General features: G+C 36.7%; 1 protein-coding gene across 1 annotated transcript in view; it reads left to right on the top strand.

Annotated features, from left to right (window-relative positions):
* Window positions 1–20115, top strand: part of MYO1E (myosin IE) — a 98027-nt gene that overhangs the window by 36351 nt on the left and 41561 nt on the right. Inside the window, 9 exon segments of the mRNA XM_075045407.1 lie at window positions 2106–2195; window positions 3053–3147; window positions 8637–8724; window positions 10387–10476; window positions 11445–11576; window positions 13001–13135; window positions 14311–14443; window positions 17946–18142; window positions 19745–19825. Of these exon segments, the coding sequence (XP_074901508.1) occupies window positions 2106–2195; window positions 3053–3147; window positions 8637–8724; window positions 10387–10476; window positions 11445–11576; window positions 13001–13135; window positions 14311–14443; window positions 17946–18142; window positions 19745–19825 (1041 nt within the window).

Genomic DNA, 20115 nt, shown 5'->3' with positions numbered 1-20115 from the left:
CCAAAGGTTTGCTCTCCCCCCCCCCCCCCCCCCCAATTTCATATGAAAGGAATTCCTTGAGATAAGAATAGTCACGATTTCATTTTTAGCTTTCACAATATAACATGAGCTGCAATAATGAGTTTGGTAAACCCTAGTCAATATGATTATGTACTAGAAAGTGATACTATTTTTTCTGCTGTAGCCAGGTTTTCATACTTGCTAATTGTATCTGGAGAATGGTTTCCTTGAAGAGTTTAACTTTTTTTAGCAGAAAGGGAAGGAAATATAACATCTCCTGGCTGTTTCCATATATTCAGATGGTTAAGAGCTAAGTAGCAGCTCAATTTAGCAAGAGCTGATAGAGGAAAATTGATGTTGCAGTTGTGCTGACATTTCTATCCCAAACTGCAGAGGTTTTTATTATGTGTGTGCACATGGGTTTGGATCCTCTGTTCAATGAAGTACCACAGCATTATTAAATTTGCCTTACAGAAACATGATAAAGTTGCACAATATTTGTCAAACTATAGTATTGGGGCAAGCTTTTCCTGTTAGTAACACGAGGACTTTTGTCCCTGTGGAATGCTGCACCTTCCATGCAGTATATTCACAAAGTCTTCAGTGCTCTGTGCTGAAGAAATGTTTTTATGCTTTTTTTCTTATAAAAATAAGTGAGATTAACATGGAGATGGTCTTTGTACTGAAGCAGGAATAAGTATGTTTTCCAGGGGGACTTGCAGTCGCATGAGGGATCAGAGTCTTCTTTTAAAGCATTATAATTCCTTTGTGTAGGGAGAAAAGATTCCTTTTGCAGTTCTGCGAAGGCTTTTCATTCTAAAATGGAGATCATCTCTTGAATCTTTCAATTGTTTGTATGCCCACCCATGAATGAACATTTTTCTGTGCTACGTTGCATAGAGATTACTGAATCATCCCAGAAAATGGTGGTATTGTTTACCAACAGAAAACTGTCACTTTGGATGTTTATACTGATACAATGAATGCTTGATTTATTATATTTGAGACCCAGATGTTGTTACTCTTCTTTGAATTAAATTAAAAAATGTGTGAAGAAAGCATTGCAAATCGACGATACAAAAATTATGTCACTGAGTTATATTTCTCTAACATGTTACCATTTTGTGCTGTGGCACCACAAAAACAGATTCTTACATAGGATAATCCAGCAGGACAAATCTGTTAATTTTCCTACTTTTGTACAGAAAGCTTAGATAGTAAATTAGCCTATGAACAATTCCAGATTGTTAAATGAAGCCTGCAGTACAACATTTGGACTCATTGACTTGGGTGCACTCCTAACTCCCAGCTCAATGAACCAGTCCTGCCTGTAAAGTAGGATCAGTTGCTTCATATATGTATGCTGCACTTCTAATTCCAAAGATTTCTAAAGTATTTTGTAAATGTAAGTACATGTGCAGCTGAATGCAGAATGGTGAAATACTAACATTCAAAATGTTGCAAAAAAGCTTTCTGGGACTAATAATAGCTTGAAACTGAGTGTCTTCTTAAAGGGCAGCCTGCAGTATAAGACTCCTAGGGACTGTTAATAGTTACACTGATAACACCACATACTGAATTACGTAATCCCTTAGCTCCCCCACTAGTACACGCAGCTGAGTAATTGTCCAATTTAGCTCAGTAGTGGCTGTTTCCATCCAACTGTGCATGCTCAGCACTATCTCTGTGAGATCAGAATGTGTCACTATACTATATTCTGCAAAGGTCAAAACAATCTTTTCTAATACTGACAGTACAACCTCCTCAGTTACAAAGAGTAAAACAGTTTAAATATGCCATTTCCTTTCTGTATTTTTATTCAAGGTGTGTCATGTTTGGGTCCCTAATACATGTTTCTATACTTGGCTTGTCCTAAAATAAATATTTTGATAATACGAAAGTATCCCATTGAAGGATATGTTTGTATTCTTGTAAGCCTACTAATTTCATTTTTATTAACAATTGTTAATAAAAAACTGTGGGTTTTTTACTATTATTTGAAGCTGTGCTGTATTAAGTAATAGAAGGGAAAGTTATTTGGTGGTCGCTAGTGGTAAGATAATACTTTATGAAACAGTAGTTACCTTAACTTCTTTTGAACACAGACATATATTGGTTCTGTATTAATCTCTGTGAATCCTTTCAAGCAAATGCCGTATTTTGGGGAAAAGGAAATTGAAATGTACCAAGGAGCAGTAAGTAAAGCAGTATAAAATGTACTGCAGTATTCAGGGGCATGTAAACATTATTCCACACAGTTAAACTCTTGGAAGCATTTGTTTCTGGGTTTTGGTAGCCTGGAAGAACTTGGCTGATATCCATTACCATATATTGAGTCTTCAGATTGAATTCCCTGGAACATAGGATTAGTATTTCAAGAAAATACTTGTACTGATTAACTCTAATCTACATCGGGTTTCTCTCCTTGACATGTCCCTCCTCCTGCAAAGGCAGTTTTTAAGCTATTGTATGCTTAAAGTGTGGTGCACAATATAAAAAAAAAAATTGAGATGCCAAAATTGGATGCCACTTTTGAAAATATAATTTGAAGAGTGAGTCAGCACAAGGACATTAGGGACTTAAAATTCACTTTCCTGCTCTGCTTGCATTGGGCATGTCCATAGATTTGGGAAACCATTTGTTTTGAATGGACCCAGTGGTTAAAAATGAACCATACAGCACCAGACTCTGTGTAGCAGTTTAGGTAGTTTATTGTTAGCATATGACCACTGGTGGAATGGGCTTAAATTATGTGAGTTTCTCTTGGACAAGTAATATATTTCAAGCACAGACCATTTTTAGAACAGGGTGTTTACGATAGCTTAGGAGAAAATTATGGATGAGAGAAAGATCAGTAACAAAATCCAGAGACTTTGGTTTGTTTTTGTTAAACAAACAAAAAAAAATTCCTGGGGAAAGTTCAGTATAAAGTAGGATTCAGGACTGTTTTTCCAGGAAAATAATTCTTCCAATTTAAATAAAAATTTATATATTGCTCTTTCTGCGTTGTTTAAAGCTGTGTTGAAAAATTATTCTCTATTTCCCCTCCTAGGCACAATATGAAAACCCACCACATATATATGCTCTTGCAGACTGCATGTACAGAAACATGATTATTGACAGAGAAAATCAGTGTGTCATTATTAGGTAAGAAAAAGATCTGTTAAAAAATATTTTACCATCTTCCTTTGGTGTTTTAACTTCAAGAAGCAGAAAAGTTTATTTTTTATTATATCAATAAAAATCTGTGTCCATGACCACTGAACATTTTCGAGTTTTCTAGGATAGCTAAGTACTTTCTGACCCTCCCTTTTGTTTTCCAGTGAAATCCTGATGGTAGCTTAACCACAAGAAATCTCTCTCACATAGCCAGCTTCATGCCCAACACCAAAACTGCAATAGCTTGAGTGACTACATGAGAGAGATGGATTAACAACTATAGCAGCCACAGATACTGTTAAATCCAACATTCTGACTGCATTTACCATACTCTGTTTTTAGTACTATTCCCCCCCGCCCATTAAAAATAAATGTACTTTTGTTCCTTTTGGCATTTTGCTTGCATTCAGTCAGAGACAAAAGGAGGAGAGAGATACTGGAAAATTAATTTTGTCTTCACTATTAATCTAATTATAAGGCTGAGGAAATTCACTGTAGAATTATTACTGAACTTTTTTAATGACATGCATTACTGAAGTCACAATCAAAGTGAGTTTTGGGTCCAGAGGTATGCTTTGTTCTCATCTGTGGGTTTATGGTTGGTGTATGATAAAAGAAAGTGTGCGGAGAGCAAGAACTGCAGGATATTTGAGCTGGTACACTGTACCCCTTCTGACTTTCCTTCTTATGTGTAAAACTTAAGAGGTTCACTGTAGTGCACCTGGAACTGCACTTTACCTGTGGCAGTGGTCTCCAGAGTGGGGTGCATGCATCTCAGGGGCTGTGCAGTGAAATCCACTGCGATACGGGAAGAAAATATTAGATGTTCCATAGTAGATGTATGTAATTTATAAATAGATAAATTATATACATACATTGGGAGTGTGTGCTCAGACTTTTTTTTAATGATGGCGTGTGTGATCAAAAGTGTTTGGTGACCACTGACCTATGAGACTTTCCCAAGAACTAGGGAAAAGAAAGAGGAGAAAAAGAAAAAATAATTTGAAGGGAAACTGTCATTATTTTATTAATAACAGCTTTTCTTTAGCTTTCTGTCATTTCTCTGTGGAACATAGTGAGAGGCAGCACTATGAATTAACTGCTGTTGAATTTAACAAAAGAGAGATTTCAAGACTGAATGTTTTCTTTGTCCAGGGCGCCCTCTCTGGTCTTTTCCCTGGGGTGTCTGTGTGCCCTGCCGTGCCACAGCCCCAAGTGGCCAGGATGTCGGGTGGGGGATCAGGTCGATGCCTTGTAGCTTAGTGCACTCCATCCTTTGGGCTGGAAACTGCAGGGAAATGGTGGATGGTCACTGATGTTTATGTTTACATGCCCTTGCACCAGCCACTTACTAATTTAATGTTGTTTCCAGGAATATTATAAAGAAGTGGGCTTAGTATGCGGGTCTCACGTGTGGAGGTACCCTACTGAATGATCCAGTGTGAAAATAGATTGCGTATTAATTTATCACTGATGAGCTGCTGTGAAACCTTGTGAGGAGTAATTGTTTGAAAGTTACATTCACCGTTTTCTTTCTTTGAATCTATGCCTGGGGGTCGTCCAGGCAGAGCTTTCCTGGGTGACATGTTACAGTGAAAAAGTGCATAGGTATGTCTCTCTTAGTATCAGCAAAGTGTATGTAACTCTGTAGAAACTGTTGATTTTATGTATAGGAAGGTCAACCAGGTGTTAACAGTTTGCTACACTGAGCTGTTTTCTTCTAAGGGCCTCCCTCTTCCCGGGCCCCTGGCTACAGCATGGTGCCATATGAAACAAAATGCCCATATTGCTGTCTCTCATATATCTGAATTGTTCCCTGAGTTCAGTCTTCCTTTTTGGAAGACTGATGCCTGATTGGTGGCAGACTAGAAGCTCCCAAGATACTGTAGCTCTTGAGTGAAATGAATGTTCTAGCTGTCTTTGTGTCTACTACCACACCATCAGTTTCACTTAATAGCTGCCAAGGACTTTACCGTTTCTGCCCCTAAACTGGTGATTCTCAAAAAATTGAGGTTTAGTTATGTCTGTCTGTCCGCAGTTCCACAGAAGTCTGCTGAACCTAAGTAGTTTCAAGTGAACCTTTGCATTTCAGTGAACCATAGTTTTTGGTATAAAAATTTGTCCCGTGGAAAACGAGTGATGATAACATTATGGTTATTATGAGGTAGGTGCCTGTTTGCTTCTCTGCTTCACAACTAGTCTGAATTTGGAGTGACTTCACTGAAAATCCCTGGTGGAACAGAAGGAACAGAGCAGGCTAGTACAGAAATTAAAAATAATCTTTCAATGTGATAATACTAGTTTAAAATGAAAAACTGTTACCAAACAACCTTTCTAGGGCCAGGAAAGCCTGTTTCATTAGTGGAGTAATTGCAGCACATATGCATTAAGAAAATTACATGTATGCATGTCTAATTATAGATGAGGAGCCATCTTAAATACTACAAATATATGTTAATGGAAAGATTGTTTACCACCCCAGCTGTTTTTAGTGAACAACTCATGTCTGTCTTAAGTCTATTACGTTCAAAATTTAATATGAGATTTGTAGTCAGCTTCTGTATCTCAACTTTCCAGAAGACTCAAATGACTGATTGTTCTAAAACATCTATACAGAATCTAACTGGAAATACGGTTGAATTTTAATGAGGAAGTGGTAGAAACATAAGTCTAATCCAGTAAGAAGAGTTAGGTAAAAACTCTGATTCAGAAGGGAAAAATATTTCACTGAAGTTATGCTACTGAGGTTTCTCTGAACATAGTTAGAGAAAGTAAATTTTCTGTGTAAATAAAAGCTTATCCAAACACATCAGAGTATTTTACATATGCAGTGGTCTTTACTGGCAGATCCAAGAGTTCTTTATAAATATTTGTTATTAAAATTTTTACATTGTCCTGATGATGTAGATAGGTATTACTTGTATTGTTCTGCGGCCAGGGACAGTGTATTAAATGTCACTTGGAAAATTAATTTTAGAGAGAAGGATGAGGCTGTGTATTGGATCTTGCTTCTCTACTCACTGATTGTATTTCCTCTGGGAAGGAAGGAAGGAGCAAAAAAGTTTCCCTCTGCATTTGTAGTCTTATTACAATTTCAGCTAAGTGTTAATTGACTTTGCTGAACAAAATGTCACTTTTCTGAAGTAGCAAATAGTGCTAGTAAGAAAAGTCTGAGAAAATTGCCAGTACCACAATCCACTTACTTGAAACCATTATAATTTTTTTCAACCTTTAAAAACCTCTGTACTTCCAGCATACTTAAAACTACCAAGCTAGAAAATTATTCTTACATCTTCTTAAAATAGTTTTAATAGCAGCAGAGCAGTAAGATATATGTGAAAAAGCTTCTGTATGAGAATCATTTGGCAGGAATGCCACGATTTCCCTGTTACAGTTAACTACCTGAGCTTTATGGGGGGCAAGATACCATCCCATCAGATAAAGTTACTTCGATTCATAAATAATGCATCATCCATCCTGTTTTATTCTAGTTTAATTGGAGCAATTTACTGGTCTCTGATCAATAAAAGCATAAAGCTGAAAAAAAGTGTATGCATGCATAAATCTAAAGCAAACTCTAAAAGGCAGTCTTTTGGCCAAATTAATTTAATATAAAGGACCACTTAGATCAAAACAGGCAGTAACAATAACATGGTACTATATTGCTCCAGGTCAATTTTCGTGGCAGATACTATGGAGTGAGAAATACAAGTCACACTTAATTTGAACAACACGGAGAAGGATAATTTATGCATCAAAGAAAATCTTACAGAAATGTGTTACATTTTTACTGCATGATAAATAATACCTGATCAAACTAATTCAGTGTTTGGCCCCAGGTCGCCCTCTGTATTCGGTTGAAAACAGCTTATATAAGCTGAAGAGTATGATTCTGTTTAGATTGGTTTGTCTGTCTTGTTTTACAACAGGATGAACAAATTTACTGTGAGCAAATTTTGAAGTAATGTTATTTTAATTATCAAACTATTGCTGATTTGAACTTCTAAATACAGTTTGCCATCCAGCAAACTCTGTCTGTCCCTGTGAATGTAGTAGATGCCAGTAATACAGGCTTTCTTCTTAATGCTTAGGAAAAGATGACTCAAAATAATAAAAATCATGGTACACACTTCACAGATGAGATGATGAAGTATTTTTTCACCTTTTCAAGTTTCCTGTTTGATCTGTAAAACTGCAGTCAGGAGAAGACAAAAGCATGAAAACATTTCTGGGGAGAAAAAAAACCAAAAAGCCTTTAAATATTTCTGTACTGTTGGGAAGCTTTAAAGATGTAAAATGTTATTTGCAGCGTGGCAGTTTGGGGAGCTTTTTCAGAATTAAACCTTTGGAAATGTCTCCATTACTCCTGCCGATAAGGAGCTCTGAGTTGACATTCTCAGCAAGTCCTTTTCCTGTGCAGGACATGCTGATGTTTCTCTGGCAAACATAGCTAAAATTTATGCAGGAAAAGATACGCATTTGATCTATATCCAGGAACAAGTAGGCGCAGGGTAGAAGAGTCAACAACATTCACTGAAATTATTCAGGAGCTTAAAGATAGCAAAGACTTTCACACAAGAAAAAAAAAATATTTCAGATATCTCTATGACATTGAACCAACATCCTTGTGTTGTATTTTGGTATTAGTATAGTTGTCCAGGTCAGGGTAAATTCATTAAGGTCAAAGCTGACTTGCACCAACATTTATGTAAGTCTGGGGGAATTCTGTTGAAATGAAGTTAGTTTTAAGTATGAAATAAAGCATGAGGTTGGATTGTCTAGCATGCCAATCTTCTTTCCCTCTTGAGAAGCTTACTAATCACGAGAAGGCAAATCTACTGATGTTGTAAGCATTATTCACAGTTGAAATGAAATATTATAATGGAAGGAAGGAATTGTGAAAGCTAGTATGGAATATTAAGACTTCTTGTACCCTGTGTCAAGAAGCATAGGAACAGGAAGGTAGTTCTTCCGTCATTCAGGATGTGATTAATAATGTCGCATTATTTCATTCAGGAACACCTAAAACAAAAGACTTCTGCAGTGAAGTAGGTATCTGGCATGCCATTCAAAGTTTGGATTTTCGAATGAGTTTTTGTGTTAAGATCTGAAGTCCCACTAAATTTAGATGGGAATTGAGTTCTTAACACACTTGTTCTCTTTTGAGCATCTTGGTTTAAGTATATTTATTTCTCAGTTTACATAGTTTTCTGACTTTGAAGTCCCATAGAGATTCTGGTGTGCATGCAAGATGATGTATTAAAAATTATTTATTCACAAACATATACAAGTAGAATGCTACAATACTATATCATAGTCTATATATTACCAGCTTACCCGATGTAAATATGGTGTGTATTATTTATTATTCATTGTTAAGGTACCTAGTCTTGGTTGTACAAGATAAACCTTGAATTACTCCATTCTAGAGTTATTTAAAAACTAACAGGTACGTTTTTGTGTTCCTTTTTTCATAGTGGGGAAAGTGGTGCTGGAAAGACTGTAGCTGCTAAATATATCATGAGTTATATCTCAAAAATTTCAGGAGGTGGTCCTAAAGTACAGGTGAGTTGATATAATGTAATACTGAAGCATAAGCACAGTCTAAACTTTACTTCAGAGGTAGAATGACAAAGGTATGTCTTGGTAGACACTGGCAGCCAAGAGGCACTCTACCAAAGCAGCTTGTGGGTGAGCCGCTAGAAATACATACAAGCCCTCAACAACAGAGACACAACTGGAGAGTGAACTGCTTGCTTGCAGATTCCTGGGCTGCCTGTGTGATGGGAGCCATATGAGGGAAATCCACAGACACAGAATCATCTGTGCTAAAAGTTTTGCAGCTCTCATGCTGAATTATGTCTACAAGCGTTTTGTTTTTTTTTTTTTTTAGTTAAGGGGTAAAAGCTACTTTAATTATTGTTCTTAACCAGATTAAGAACAACAATCGATCTCCTTTTAGTAGATGTGTGGGGTCTTGTTCCTCTTGTGTTGGCATTCTGTTGAAAACTGAACTGGCTTTTCAGGTTTTTATTACTTCCATTAAATATCTTATTTGTATGCATACGTCAGAGAGCCAACAGCAGGAACATCATCTTGCTTTATGAGTTATCTAGTCAAAATTAGAGTATCTGAAAGCTAGCTGAAACAACAAATAGTTGCTTTTGTTGATACCTATACTATTAATGTCTGCTCTATCTATCGAAACCTGTTAACTAAAGCTAATTGAGTGAATTAGCCATAAAAATTCCCTTAATGATGTACAATGTCATTCACTGACAGGCAGTGGTAGATAGGTAGTAGCTGCTTTTACTAGTCCACTCTTTTTGAGCGCTTACTGTTATTTTTTTGCTTTATTGCAGTCTCTGATGTTGAGTATGTTCTTTCTGCTTAGTTTTGCACAACAGTGATACAGGGAACATTGCAGAGAATAATTCGGTAGACAAGAAAGTGATCCAGATAAAGTATGCATTATGTTATTTTTGGAATAAATATAATCATACTTTATAAGTAAATATTTTGTGTTATTTAAAAGATTCCAGCTTTTTGTACGACATTAAAATATTCTTAGTGATTACAGAGCAACAGTTGATGAAGTTGGTAAGTTGCCTTGAGCATTTCTTTTGAAACAAAATTCAGTCTTCTCTTCACAACCCAGCATGCGTTGGGTTTGTTCAAAAGCTAATATCTTGTCCATACTTCCAACTCCTAGGATCAGATAAAGACACAGTAGTAACACACTTCAGTTTCTTTCTAAGACAGCTAGATAGCAGCATCATTGATCCCAAAACAGGTTGCTGAAGCACTTGCAGATTCCTAAATTTCATGCTGCTCTGACTTCATTGGTTGTGGTTCCAGACCCCCCAAAAAGATTTAAGTGCTCATGTGTAAGAAGGAAATTGTTTAAAATCAAGACGATTAAAAAAACCAGATCAATTTATTGGCTGTGTTGCTTGGCAGAACATTGAACAGAAGGACTAGATTTTAGCCTGAGGTGTTTTGTTCAATTTTGTAGGATTTTCTTCAAAAAATAGGAACTAGAAGCTGTGAGGGGAAAAAAAATGGTTAGATTCTATTCCTTGTCTGATCAAGAGGATTTCTTACAGATGCAGTCTTTCTTGCTTTTTTAATATATAATTTAGATGTCATGGTTTTCTAGAAAATCTGTAAGAACTTTAAAAATGTCTATTTCTGAATCTGTATTTCTCTCATTTCCTAAAATTTTAGCATGTTAAAGATATTATTCTACAGTCCAACCCTTTACTGGAGGCCTTTGGGAATGCAAAAACTGTACGGAACAACAACTCCAGCAGATTTGTAAGTCCCTCTACCTTAGAGATTACTTTATTCTTCCAACTTCTGTGCTGTTACAGAGACAGTATTCAGGACTATAATATAAATTGGCTACAAATGAGGTAAATCTAAATAAATTATAAAGTGTGTTTTAAAACACAAAGTATATGTTGAGAGGCCTTTATTTCATTCTGTATAGGTTGTGCATTTTTTTCTCTTACAATATGTACTGGTCACAATTTATAAAATGTTCAGTTAGCAAGCAAATAACTTATCAGCAACAAACTGGCCAGTTTTCCAGATCAGCAAAATATACGCAGTAATACATGTTTAAACCAAAATAATTTGATAGCTTTTTGAAAAATAGATTAAACCATCTTTAGAGTTGTTTGATTGGAAATGCCTTTATTAATATGTACAGAAAGTAAGGCAGGAATTATTTTCAGTCTGTCGTTATAAAATACTCAAGATAATATTGTGAAATGACTGTTCACTAGCTAACATACTGTAGGTTCTGTTTTTAAAAGCTACACATAAGCCTTACAAATTTGAGATTTGTTCCTCAGCCAAGGTGAGTGTTAATGCGATTAATGTCTCCCTGAGAGAAAAAGATAATCGCTTTACCTTGCTTCCAACCAGAATGCTATGTTTGCTGTTGGTCATAAATCTGTTAAATTTACTTCCCGTATTGGTGAGCCTTATGGTTTCCTTTATACTAAGCAAGAGTCTCAGCAGAGGAAAGAAGCCACTGAATTCCTCTCTACATTTGCATTAACACATGACGTATTATCCCAAGTCTAGCGCTGTGTAAATGCAGAAAGAAAGATATGTGATAGTTCAAGAATCTAAGCTTAGGTTATACCTCGAGGCAGCTGTGTCACTGCATCCATAAAGATGAAATATCCTGGTAGCCTTCCTTGAGGTACAGTACAAGTGCGTGATTTCAGATCTGTATTTACTAATCATTCAACAGCTTTATTTATTTATTGCAGGGGAAATACTTTGAAATCCAGTTTAGCCCAGGTGGAGAACCAGATGGAGGGAAAATCTCCAACTTCCTACTGGAAAAATCTCGAGTTGTAATGAGGAATCCTGGAGAGAGGAGTTTTCACATTTTTTACCAGGTCAGAAGTGTATAGGTCCTTTCTAAGTTATTTTAAATAACTAGGACCAGTTTTTCCTTTTGATTGAAAAGTCGTTCTCAACACAGTGAGATTACTGAATGCGCACTCAAGAAGGTAATCTGGATATCACTGGGAAACTTGATAGCTTGTTAAGACACCATCTAACATAGACCTACCTAGCTGCCTTTCAGCTCCAGAACAAAAGTACTTCAATATTTCAAAGGCCTTGCTTGGAAATTCACTGTGAACTCCCATATGGAAAAGTCCAGTAGAATATAATAGAAAATGAGAACTTTCCAACAGATTTCTTTTTAAACTGGCCCGTATAATTGTACCTTCTGCTGTGGAATTCCATAGCACAACTGTGAAAGAGAGATTTGATTCTCAGTTGTTTTCTAGGACATTTAGGATAATATCTATTTGTTGAATCATCCCCACTTTTTTTGTGTTTCAAAAGGCTCTTCTGGCCTTCACTGGTCCTTGACATGCGAGTTCCTTATCTACTGAAGTGCCGTTGATCAAGCTCTACAAAACTAGAGTAAAGACAGTGCATTGTAAGTGACTGTAAGCAGCTTCACATAAAGTTGAAGTGCCATTGCCAGGGTGGAAAGCTGAGTTGGAGCTGGAATTGCTCCAGGAGCTGTGCCTTCTCCTCTTTCGAGGGATATGAACAATTTGCACTGTCCCGCTGATTTTCCTCTGTGGTTTGGAGAGGCTTTTTGACACGGGAGTTAAGAGTAGGGTTTTGACTATTATCTTCTGAGATTAGTTTGTTCATTCCTTCCTTTTGCAGCCATGTCTGTGCATAACTGCGTGGACTTTACATAGGTCTAAGGGACTTCTCCTCTGGCATCGCAGAAAGTACAGGAACCTTTTTTTAAGTACTGTGTTATTTATTATCGGCCCTGTTGGCCTAAATGATGCAAAGTGGTGTGACTTGAGCCATGCTTCAAATCAACATAGTATTGGAGCAGTTCAAAACTGGCTTCACATAATGGGCATAAAGGATACTTGGCCTCACAATTAGAGTCACAAATAATGCTTTCTTGGTGTGTTTTTTCAACTCTGCCTATCTTTCAGTAGGCATGGAAAACACATTGCTCCTGAGGATTTAGATAATACATTGAAGATTGGAAAACCTGCTTTGCCTTCATGAGGTAAAGATAATGGAAGGCATTCAAGTCAGTCGCAGTTTTTGCTTTTTATTAGATGTGGAAGTTAGAACTAAACCATTCATGGGAATGGGAATGAGAATCTGGTCTTTTGGGTTAAACAATTAACAAAATACAGGAAGGATACATACCTGGCACAACACTAGCCATATCTCTCCCAGTAATTTCAGGCTCAGTCACCTGTTTCCGACCTGCCTCGTCTCTGCTGAAGATTGTTGTGTGATACCTAATTTGGTGATTTTTATTCTGCAGCTAATTGAAGGGGCCTCCTCAGAACAAAAAAGCAGTCTTGGCATTACCAGTATGGACTACTATTACTATCTGAGTCTCTCTGGGTCCTACAAAGTCGATGATATCAATGACAAATTGGATTTCCAAGAAACATTGGTGAGTTTTTTACTATGTGATTTGAATAGTGGTGGATGTATGTTCATTTCACTGTCCATTTGTAGCAAAGACATTGGTGTATTAATGTGGGAATGAGAAATTAATGTAGATATAAGTTATTTTAATTATATTTTACACTGAGGAGGAGGTCCTGTGTTGCAGCCTAACAATCCTGAGAAGATAGATTGTTTTTACAGAAAGGCATTTTGTTTTCTGTTTGTTGTTTTTCAGAAGGGTGCAATGACATTTAATTGAGGGCAGATAATCTGCAGTATGAAAAATGGGAAATGCAAACACAGTGAGGAACTTCCATTAGAAGAAAATATAAGAGTGCCCTATTTTAGCTGAATTCTTAGTGGTGACTGATCTTCCATGCCTACTTAAAACAGTGCAGCTGAAAGGCTGGAGAAGGGGCCTTAGAAAGCATAGATCAGGGATCTTTATCCAGTGCTGTGACCTTTATGTGAGTCCTGTCAACTTGCTGATCTTCTGTTACTAGAAGTTTACTATTTAAAATAAGCATATTAACACATCTTCTTATTTATATATGTAGCACGTTTAAAGGCCTAAAAAAAAAATAATTGTTACTGTTGTATTCTAGCTAATTTGGTATTTTAGAAAAACAGTCAGTTGAGAAGATATTCTATGTTACCATGTCCTCTAGACTCCACAACCCACTGTTGTGGATTATTTTCTAGTAAGTGGCTGAAATTCACAGCCTGAGCCAGACAGACTGTGCTGCTTTTTAGAGTCATTCAGTACAGCTTCACAGTTCTAAGTCTCAGTGGATAAGCTGTCTGTGTAGAAGGAATAAAACCACTGTCTCTTAAGTTCATTGTTTCTCATTTTGCAATGAGACTATTTTTAGTGTGACACTTATGAGCAGGCACTTTTTTTTAAAGTAACTTTAATTTTTCCAGAGTTTATTTTGCTAACACATCTTCTAAATAGTGTGGATGCTTCTGTATTTAAATTAAAAAAAATACAAAAATGCTGAAGTAGGACATCTGGTACCTTTTGAAACTTCAGTGCAGGCTGTAATGAAATTGCCTTAGGTATTTGAACTGTTTTGAAAAACTCAATTTTTTAACATCAAAATTTTAAAAGGACTTCTATGACAAGAGTCACTGAACAGATTCTTTGACTGATCCAATTTTTTTTCTTTTTCTTCCCAGCATGCAATGAGTGTGATTGGGATCTTTGCAGAGGAACAGGCATTGGTGCTGCAGATAGTGGCAGGAATACTGCATTTGGGAAACATCAGTTTCAAAGAAGTTGGCAACTATGCAGCAGTGGAGAGTGAGGAGTGTAAGTACCTCTCGAAACTGTTAGAGAGTTAGCAGGGGCCTGCAACCCAGATGGCATAAGGTGAACTGCAATCTTGAGCTGCTTATCCAAACACAGTGTATCATTTCTTGTAGTGCAAGGCTGCTAATTTAGATTCTTTTCCAAAACCAATGGTACTGAGGCTGTTTTGTCTTTTACAATGCCACTGACTTAACAGGAATGCAGTCTTGCATTTTGAATTTAAGAAATCCTTTTCCAGCCCTTGAATATGAAAGAACAGAAATTGTGAGAAACGCTTTCAAGCAAACTTGAACTCTGCTCCTGTCAATGCGTTAGCACACATTCATAAAAACACTTGTTTCTTTTGTGATTTGTCTGACCTCATTGCCATGTGAAAGCAGCTACCAACTTGTGGATTATCCCTAGTCTCAGGTACACAGCCAGTATTCAGGCATATATGTATGTACATGCATCCAGAAGAGACACCTTGAAAACAAATTCAGGGTTGAATTGAAATGCAGAATTTACATACTACAGTTATGTTCCCTGTCTCAAATTTCTCAACCCGTACTTCAGTATTAGGTACCTCTACTGTGTAACTCTTTCCTTATTATATCCTTATCCACAATGCACTGTCCTTGCATCCTTCACCTCATGCTACTGTTTTGTATCAGCTAGGCCCACATCAGCAAGATCTTGAAAGATTATTGGATCTCGAGTTTTAAATATTTTTGTCATGATTTATACCTTGCATCTAATGTTGATTTTATACTACTTTGACAGTTTAAGGACAGAGTAGATAAGCGCAACATATGTAGTAGCTTATATCTATCTGTTCTCATAACTCTTATTTCAGAATGGTCCTTATGTTTAGGAAAACTGCATTTGTTTAGTTTTAGGTAAGTTAAATATGAATAAAGTATCTTTGTGTAGTCAGGTTCCCACTCAACTTTGTTAGTAGTCTGCTATTTGTTTTAAGAAATTGGGAAAGAAAAATTACTAATTTTTTACCTTAATTTTTTAATTTGAGACAATCGTAAGTGAACCCAAAGAAGAACATTTTGTGGCATTTTATACATCCAAAGAAAAGTATTGGATTTTTCATATGCCTTACAATTCCAAATGAGCTACTGTGCTTCCATGTAAATCACAGTATTAAATCTTTCAACGAAATCAAGACATTTAATTGTCAGATGAGATGATAGATACAGTGTGTTGTATCAGAAAGTAACAAACCGAAAAGACATGAGTTGAAAATAAGTTGGTAAATGTGAATGTATTTCTATGATGAGCCATGTGCACCATATTTCTCTTGCTCACTGGGATATAAATACAGAAGTTCTGTATGAATAATACATTAAAAAAATCAGCAGACAGAATGAATATAGAACTTATTCATAAACATACTGCATTTTAAAGAAGCCGGAGAAGAAATAGCAATGTCTAGTACAATTCCTGCATTATGAAGTTGAAAGTTGGGTTCATTTCTCTTTCCGTTAATCCTCTTCTCAGTTTACTGTTTGTCCTAGCCAACTAAATAGTAAAGCGTTTATAGCCTGGATAGCCACAAAAGATAAAACACAATGAAAGACCACTGACAAGTCATGCTTTGTGTAAGTCTGAAATAATAAAAAGTTTAAGAATTTGGTCAATAGTGTTCTTGTTATTATATAGCCAACTGCAGAAAAACATGCAAAGGCCATTCTTCAAGACACCAAAAACTCTACTCTTACTCTGAGTCAGAATCAAATCTATACAGGCCATTCTTGACAGACATTTAGACAAGTACTTCTTTAAAACTGCCAATGATTACTATCTGTTACAGTGCTTGATTATATTAATAGTTGAAAAAAATGTTCTCATTATTTATCCTAAATCTTCCATGTTGCAAATCATGCCAAATACTACTTGTTCTCTCCTGGATGGTAGAAAACAATTTAAACCATCCTTCTTTACGCTTGCATTGTATTGAAAGATTTATTTTACACTTTCTGAAAACTGATGAAGTGAACCGAGTCTTTTTCAGCTTTTCTTCACAGATTGTATTTAAAACTATTCCACAGAAAGCTATTGATTACTCTTTGAGGATTATTTTTTCAATTACATGCATATACTGCTTTATAGTAATTTCTAGATGGTAACTCTGTGGTCCCTAACTAGGGAAAATAATCAGGCATCTTACGAATGTGGAGTTATATCAAGTCATGTCCAGCTCTTCCTTTACAGTAAATCATTAGCACTGTGAAGGAAGAGTTTGAGGTATGCATGGTGGTTCTTACCATTATACTATCTTCATAAATTCTTACAGTAGTATTAACTAAATACTTATGCTCATATATACCATAAAGATGCCAGAATATTCGGTCTATGATTACCTACATTCTTTTCCATTTTAAAGCATATGATGTTTGACCTTTTCATGTGCTCTTCGACTTGAGTTCTCAGTGAGTTACCAAAGATGTTGCCAGTGACTCAACTTTGGTTAGTTTTGTGGTTTCTAGTACCCTAGGGTAAGTTTAATCAGGTTGCTGATGGTAATAAATCAGATTTCAGAAAGCTGGCAGTTATTAGCAGTTTTAAAAATAGTTTTGGATTAATGTACTGAAGGGTTTAGTGAAATCATGCTGTGACGTTACAGATGTGTAAAGCACAAGTGGCTGCTGCCTTAGTGATTATTTTACATCCTCCTCACACCAGTAAAGTAGATCTAAAAGCAAAGGAACATGGAGGAAACACTCTTAGAGGATTATGTGGTTTAGTGGAGGTGCAGTACTAAGTCCAAGAGCTGCCCTTGGGAGCTATTTCCATATGTTTTGAAGCCATTTCTCTTTTTCCATTCCTTAAGGTGTATGACACCTGCAGCTAACATGCACCATGTGCTACAAATGCAAAGAATATACTAGACTTGTGGCTGCTTACTGCACAGATGTGTTTTTCTGCTTTACTTTTAAACAAGGGAAACCAGAATTTGTGAAGGACATCCAGAATAAGGGGTTAAAAAAAACAAAACCAAATAAATGGCAAGGCAATTGAAAACTATTTGCAATATCCTAACTTAGAAGAAGAAAGGGAAAGAATATTAGGAAGCAGATAGTATGTTCCTTATCATATTTTAAACATTTCATGTTTTTACAAAGAATTTTCAATGGTGTCAATTTTATTTAATGTGTGAGCTCTGTTTTATTTCCATCTCCTCCAAGACTGATTTGAACCACATAGTTCAAAACTATGACTTAAGCCAGCTTTCATGTTTGAAGGACTGAAGGTACAGAAATAGCTGACTATTTTACTTGAAGGTGGTTTGTCTTAATTGAAATCCATGTAAGTAAAGAGTTGAAAATGTCCTTGGGTGGCTTAGGGAAGTTTTAAAGACATAAATCCCTGTTTTTCTTTTTAAGCTGCGTGCCCCATAAGGTTTATTACTGCTGATTGTTATTAGAGATACAACTGATTTTTTTCCCCCTTCATTATTTATTGGTTTAGTCTGTAAGTCATAATCCAGCAACCCCAATCTTTCTTGCAGTTTTGGCTTTCCCTGCATTTCTCCTGGGAATCAACCAGGACCGCCTAAAGGAAAAACTGACCAGCAGACAGATGGACAGCAAGTGGGGAGGCAAATCTGAGTCCATTAATGTAACATTAAATGTGGAACAAGCCTGCTACACCAGGGATGCACTGGCCAAGGCCCTTCATTCCCGTGTTTTTGATTACTTGGTGGATGTAAGTTGGATTTGATTGATTCTACTGAAAAATCAAAACAAGTACAAGTACACTAGGAAAGTTCCTTGCAGTGCTTTTCTTGTCTGTCATTTCTTTCAACCAGTATGTTTCTTTGCCTAAACTTTAGCAGGAGCACTGAGCAGTTGTCATGGTTTAACCCCAGCCAGCAGCTGAGCACCACGCAGCCGCACGATCACTGCTCCCCACCCAGTGTGGTGGGGGAGTAAAACTTGTGGGTTGAGATAAGAACAGTTTACTAGGACAGAAAAGGAAAATGATGATGATGATGTTGATGATAATAATAATAAAGGAATTAGATTATACAAAAGAGGTGATACACAATGCAATCGCTTACCACTTGCTGACCGATGCCCAGCCAGTCCCTGAGCAGTGGCCCCTGGCCAGCCTTCCCCCAGTTTATATACTGGGCATGACATCACATGGTATGGAATATCCCTTTGGCCAGTTTGGGTTAGCTGTCCTGGCTGCGTCCCCTCCCAACTTCTCGTGCCCCTCCAGCCTTCTTGCTGGCTTGGCATGAGAAGCTGAAAAGTCCTTGACTTAGTATAAATACTACTTAGCAACAACGGAAAACATCAGTGTGTTATCAACATTATTTTCCTACTAAATCCAAGACATAACACTATACCAGCTACCCGGAAGAAAATCAACTCTATCCCAGCTGAAACCAGGACAGCAGTGCAGTGGGAGCATGACCACAGACATCAAATACAAGGCAGTGATATGACAAATGCTACACTTCCTTTGAAGAAAATGAGCAGTGCTTTCAGCACTACATTTGCTCAATTTCCTGCCACAACTGTCTCGTATGATATTCTGACATCTTCTTGTCAGCATCCATACTTCTCCAAGACTTACTTTCTCCTACATAGTTGAGCATTTTCAGATGAGCAGAGTTAGTGGGTTATGGTCCCTTGCTGTCTTACCCCACTCTCCTGCAAAGAACCCCTTCAGCATCCAGATGTTGTGGCATTTGAGCAAATGGTCAAATTCCATTCTCCACGCTAAAGTACTCTCTTGTTCAGAATGAGGCCCTTGGCTGGATTGGCAGGGTAGAAACCTTACCTTTGGCCACAGATGCTGGCTAGATGAAGTAGAAGTCTCCTCTGTGGTGGCACTGCTAATGTCTCAGAAGCCTCCCTCATCGTGACAGCTTTGTAATTCCCACTATATGCCTGTACCAGCACTGACACTGCGAAGTAGGGGAATACAGAAATAGGTGAAAATATTCATGGTACCATCTGCAAAATGCATCAAATATCAGAATTAAAGCTGTTCTTTTTTTGTTGGCTCCTTTTCTTTAACTGAGCCGGTTACACCAAAGGGGAAAGATTTTTGCAAACAATAGATCCAAAGGCTCACTAACCGGGAAAGCAGGATAATATACTGTTCATTTCCTAGCTGTTAATAACACTTTATTAAAAAGTGAAAGTAAAATACCCCATTATGTATATTTGTATTCCATTCAAATATGTTCTTTTGAAGAAACCCAATATTTTTATGTAAAGTTTTAAGGATTTTAATATATCTTTTCAATATATAAACTACACTTTGTTTTACATCTTGTTTCTGTTTTATTAGTCTATTAATAAGGCTATGGAGAAGGACCATGAAGAATATAACATTGGTGTCCTTGATATTTATGGCTTTGAAATATTCCAGGTAAGGCAGTGTAATATTCAGAGTTTGAGCTGATCTGACCTGGGAGAGTTTTTGTTATTTAGAGGGGGAAAAAATCCAAACCAGAAAAAAACAAATCCTGTGGCCAGAATAAAAGCAAAAAGAACCCCAACCCAGCTTCCTGGACATTGAGTTCTCACTGGTAATGTCTCACTTAAGAAACATGAAGCATTGAAGAAACTTCAAAGAAACCAGGTCATTGATCTTAAAAAAAAAAAAAAAAAAAAAAAAAAAAGGCAGCTGAGATTACACGGAATGTCTATAAAGTCAGC

Source organism: Buteo buteo, chromosome 13 (assembly GCF_964188355.1).
Source record: "Buteo buteo chromosome 13, bButBut1.hap1.1, whole genome shotgun sequence".
NCBI lineage: Eukaryota > Metazoa > Chordata > Aves > Accipitriformes > Accipitridae > Buteo > Buteo buteo.
This window is presented reverse-complemented; position numbering and strand designations above follow the sequence as displayed.